Source organism: Entamoeba nuttalli, assembly GCF_000257125.1.
Source record: "Entamoeba nuttalli P19 unplaced genomic scaffold asmbl_2139, whole genome shotgun sequence".
NCBI lineage: Eukaryota > Evosea > Mastigamoebida > Endamoebidae > Entamoeba > Entamoeba nuttalli.
Window position 1 is genome coordinate 1 of NW_008575100.1, and position 4573 is coordinate 4573.

The 4573-nt window shown below is 23.6% G+C and overlaps 2 protein-coding genes across 2 annotated transcripts; one reads left to right on the plus strand and one right to left on the minus strand.

Annotated features, from left to right (window-relative positions):
• Nucleotides 1-664: 664 nt before the first annotated feature.
• Nucleotides 665-2602, minus strand: ENU1_010780 (hypothetical protein; the record flags this gene model as incomplete). The annotated part of the gene is made up of 1 exon (XM_008856672.1): nt 665-2602. The coding sequence occupies one exon, from the start codon at nt 2600-2602 to the stop codon at nt 665-667; it is 1938 nt and encodes a 645-aa protein (XP_008854894.1).
• Nucleotides 2603-2851: 249 nt separating this feature from the next.
• ENU1_010790 (LMBR1 family region protein, putative) lies at nt 2852-4555 on the plus strand (the record flags this gene model as incomplete). Its single annotated transcript, XM_008856673.1, has 1 exon — nt 2852-4555. A coding segment is annotated over one exon (1704 nt), but the record flags the coding sequence as incomplete, so codon positions are not given.
• Nucleotides 4556-4573: the final 18 nt, after the last annotated feature.

Genomic DNA, 4573 nt, shown 5'->3' on the forward strand with positions numbered 1-4573 from the left:
TTTCAATACCATTAAGATGCTTACTCTAAAATAATTTATAATTATTTTCAACAAAATACATTTGATGTTTCGTTCTAATTGATTGTTGTTAGTTACAGATTGAATATCTTTTATTTTTATTTATAGTTATTAGTAATATTATTACGTTCAAATACTTCTTTTAATTGCAAAGAAATTTGTTCAAATCATTCTTATAAAACTCAATGTATAACTATATATTTAATATATGTCTCAATGTTATTTTTTATTAATCTTCAATATTATTATCAACTATTCTATTTATAAAATTAAAATAAAATTACTCAATTTATCAATTAACTTCAAGTTATTATATCATATTTTCTCGTAGTCTTTTTATTAGTGTTTGAATATTATTTATTTTCGTTCTTAATCTTTCCTATTTTCTTTGTACATAATATTATTTGAAGGTATAGCCATGTCATTAATTTGTCTTTTCTATTATTTTGTTTTAGAAAGTCTTGTTGTCATATGTATTTCTTACAACTGTATCATTTTGTATTATTTATTGAATTTTAACAATTCTTCTTATATGTTAACTTATGAAACAGTTTGTTAGATTAATATTCTTTTCTTGTTAATTCAAATACTCTATTTTTCATGTTGTTATAATAAAAAGATAAACAAAAATCTTCATTTTATTCAATTATATTGAATAATCTGAACTATAACTATCTTCTTCCTCTGTTTCAATTTCTTCTTCCATTAATGTTTGTATGTCAACATGTGCATTCGCTTCAACTTTCATTTCTTCTATCCTTCTATCAACTAATGGTTTTCTTACTTCATCAACTAATTTTTCTAATTGATTCTTATCACATGCTTCTTCAAGTTTACTCATTGGATATTTTTTAATCACCTCTTTAATAACAATGTTAATAGAAATACATGCAGTACCTTGTGTAATATCATCAACATTAGAATATCTATCATTGATAATCTTTCTTAATTGACTACAATATTTATCAAATAACGAATATGTGATATTATTAGATGAGACATAACAACTATCAAATAATGTTCTCCATGAATGATACTTACTTTTGTTAAATTTATTTTCTATTTCTCTACATAAATATAATCCAATAATTGATCGAAGTTTACCTGGATATGAAAAACAACATTTTTTTGTTGATTTAATTCCAACAAATTTTGAGTATTTTTCAAATTCATTTGTTTTTTCTTTTGTGGAGAATGTAATACAAACGACTTTTCTTTTCATCTCTTCTATCTTCTCTTTTCTTGGTAAATTTCCATATTGATTAATTTTTTGTTTTTGTTGAAAATATGAATATGCTTTATTAATTAATTCACTTACTTCTTTGGGATATTCATTAATAACTGTTACAACTTCTCCTTTAGCAAACCCATATTCAATAATATCTTCTTCTATCCCAAAATCTTTTTGCATATTATATTCTTTACAAATCTCTTCTAATTTTTCTTTTCCTTCTTTAATTTTCTTATAAATATTTTTCTTAATATCAATATCTTCTTTATCTTTTATTCTTTCTATTTTGTTTATTCCAACAATATTATATTCTTTAAATTCAATATAATTTTCTAAATTTTCTTCTTCACTTTCTTTCCAATACTCTTTAATGGCTTTTTCCATTGCATTTATTTCTTCTTCTTTTTCTTTAATAATATTTTCTATACTTCTTTTAATACTTTCATCAACTTCATTCTTTCTTTCTTCATATTCTCCAACTTTTCCAAACTTTCTTATTACATTTTCTGGTTTCTCAAGAAATTCAACTGCTGACTTTAATTTCTTAATAACAACTTGTAAATTGTTATAATTCTTTTTAAATCCAAAATATTTTCCTAATTTTTCTTGTATGATGATTTCTTTCTCTTTCTTCTGATATGTTTCTTTAATCTCTTTAAATGTCTCTTCTTCTTTCTCTTTCATTTTTCTTATATACTTAGAACATCTTCTTCCTAAATTCTTAACAAAATAACTCCCACAATTTTTCATTACAACTTTAACTATTATTTCTTTATTAACTCCATATTTTTTTCCTTTCTCTATCATTTCACTAAGACTCTTTTTAACATATGTTGTAAATCCTTTAATTTCTTTATACTCTTCCATTATTTCTTCAATATTCTCCATATTAATTTCTTCCTCTTTTCTTCCTTTGTTATGTCTTGACTTTCTGATTTTTGGAATAAGCCTTTCTTGATTATTACTAAAATATTCTCCTAAATTATACATTGCTAATGAACTAACAATATATTTGTTTCTTTCTTCTTCTTTAATTGTATCATATAATTCTTGTGAAATGCATTGTGCATTTGTATTAATGATGTTTTGTTTCTTTCGACCCTCTTTTTGTTTATTTTTTTGTTTTTGAATCTTTTCTTCTTTCTTTTCTTTTCGTTGATTTTCTAAGTCTTTTCCACTAATCACCACAATTGATGCTTGTCGTTTATTAACATCAGTCTTTGCTTTTTGATATTCTTTCCGAAGTTCCTCCAACTTAGTCCATTTTGAATCTTTTGGTGAAGCATTAACAACTTTCTTACGAGATACGTATAATCCTTTTGGAGTTTTTCTGTGTGACTTTCGTTGTTCCATGGTGAATGAATTAGAAGTTCTAGCAGTCTAAGAGAAGTGAATAATACAACAAGTATGATAAAAAAGAATAACAAATTAAGGAAGATTGAAATAAAAAAAAGCAAAAAGAGAAAAACAAAAAAGAAAAAAGAAAATTCTAACACAAAAATAATTGCAACAAAAAAATAAAATAGAAGAAAAGACAAATAGAAAAAAAATGAAAGAACTTAAAGAGAGACAAATAAATCATAAATCAAAACATTAAGTCTAATGTGGGTTTCTATTGTATTAATTTTTATATTAGCAGGAATTATGGCATTAGGAATTCTCTTTAAATATATTAACCCATTAAAAACAAGATGGTATGTTGTGCTGTGTTCATTTGTAGGATGGTATTTAGCATTTTTAAGTCCATTATTAATGCCATTAGACATTGTGTCAACGTTTAGATCAGAAAAAGACTTTTTATATATTAATCAAAATGTATTAATTGTTATATGGTGGATTATTTATATTTTACAATTTGGATTATGTTATTTAATATTTCCAATTGTTCAAACCTATAGCATTGTAGGAGATTTTACGTTTATCAGAAAATTAATCAGAAGTATTAAAAGAAATGTTATATTTTATGGAACATTAATTATGTTACTTATAATATTTTTCATATTATTTTGGTTCTTTAAAGGAGATGAATTAATAACAAGTGGACAAGAATATTTTGGATTTGCATTAACATTATCTAATGCATGGGGGTTAATATTAGCTATTGGATTAATGGGAAATGGATATATTATGTATATTTATGATACAATACGTACATTTACAAATAAATTAGAATTAAGAAAAAATATTTGTGATGTTGGGTTATGTAATATCAGAATGACAGAATCAAAAAAAGTATTAGAAGAACAAATTAAAGTGATTAAAGGATATGATGAAATAATTAATGAAGAAGACCCATTAAGACCATATGTTAATAAATGTGTAAGTGACATTAAAAGATATTATAATGAGAAATATGAAACAAGTCCATCAAATAAAGTAAAGAATAATTACACAGAACTAGCAATATCAAATGAAAAGTTACAAGATTCATTAAGAAAAATTATTCGAGATGAGAAATTATATGAAAAGACAATTACAAAAACTAAACAATTATTCTTAATTGAAAATGAAACTGACATCCCTGAATTAATTCAAGAAATCCCGAAAATTAAATATTATTATTATAAATATGGGAGATGGTTTACTAATATCTTCAAAACATTACTTATTCTTATATTTTGGATTTTTATTATTCAACCTGAATTAACAATGATAGGAAAATTAAAAAATATTAATCCTACTATTAATATTACATCAAGTTTACTTAATAATGATTTAAGTGGTTGGGTTGGTGTAGAAACATTAATAATATTATCATTAATGATATTTTTTGCATTCTCTTCATTTATTAATATAGAAATGATTTCATTCTTTAGAATTACAAAACATCAATTAAGTGATTCATATTCTATTATATTTGCAGGAAATTATTTATCAAGAGTTGGACCAGCACTTGCAATGAATTTTATCCATATGATTAATTTTACATCTAATCAATATTCAAATATTCAAACACAAACTGCATTCCAAATAGTCAATAAAGGAATGGAAAAAGTTCCATTCTTTGGTAGAAATAGTTTTAATGACACATTCCCAATGTGTATATTTTGTATTATGGTATTAAGTGCATTATTCATTGGGATTGATTATAGAAAAGTCTTTAATTTTGTTGTTGGTCTCTTAAACTATATCTTTTCTTGTGTTGATGGTATTGGAATTGACGAAATTATTTATACATCAGAAAACGAGTCTTATAAAAAAGGTGTTTTATTAATTAAAAAGAGGTTATTAGATGACTCTAAAAATCTTCCTGAAAGTGAGTCCAAACGTAATTATAGAAAAAGTGTTATGTCAATCCATTGGAAAGTGAATAAAAATGGTTAT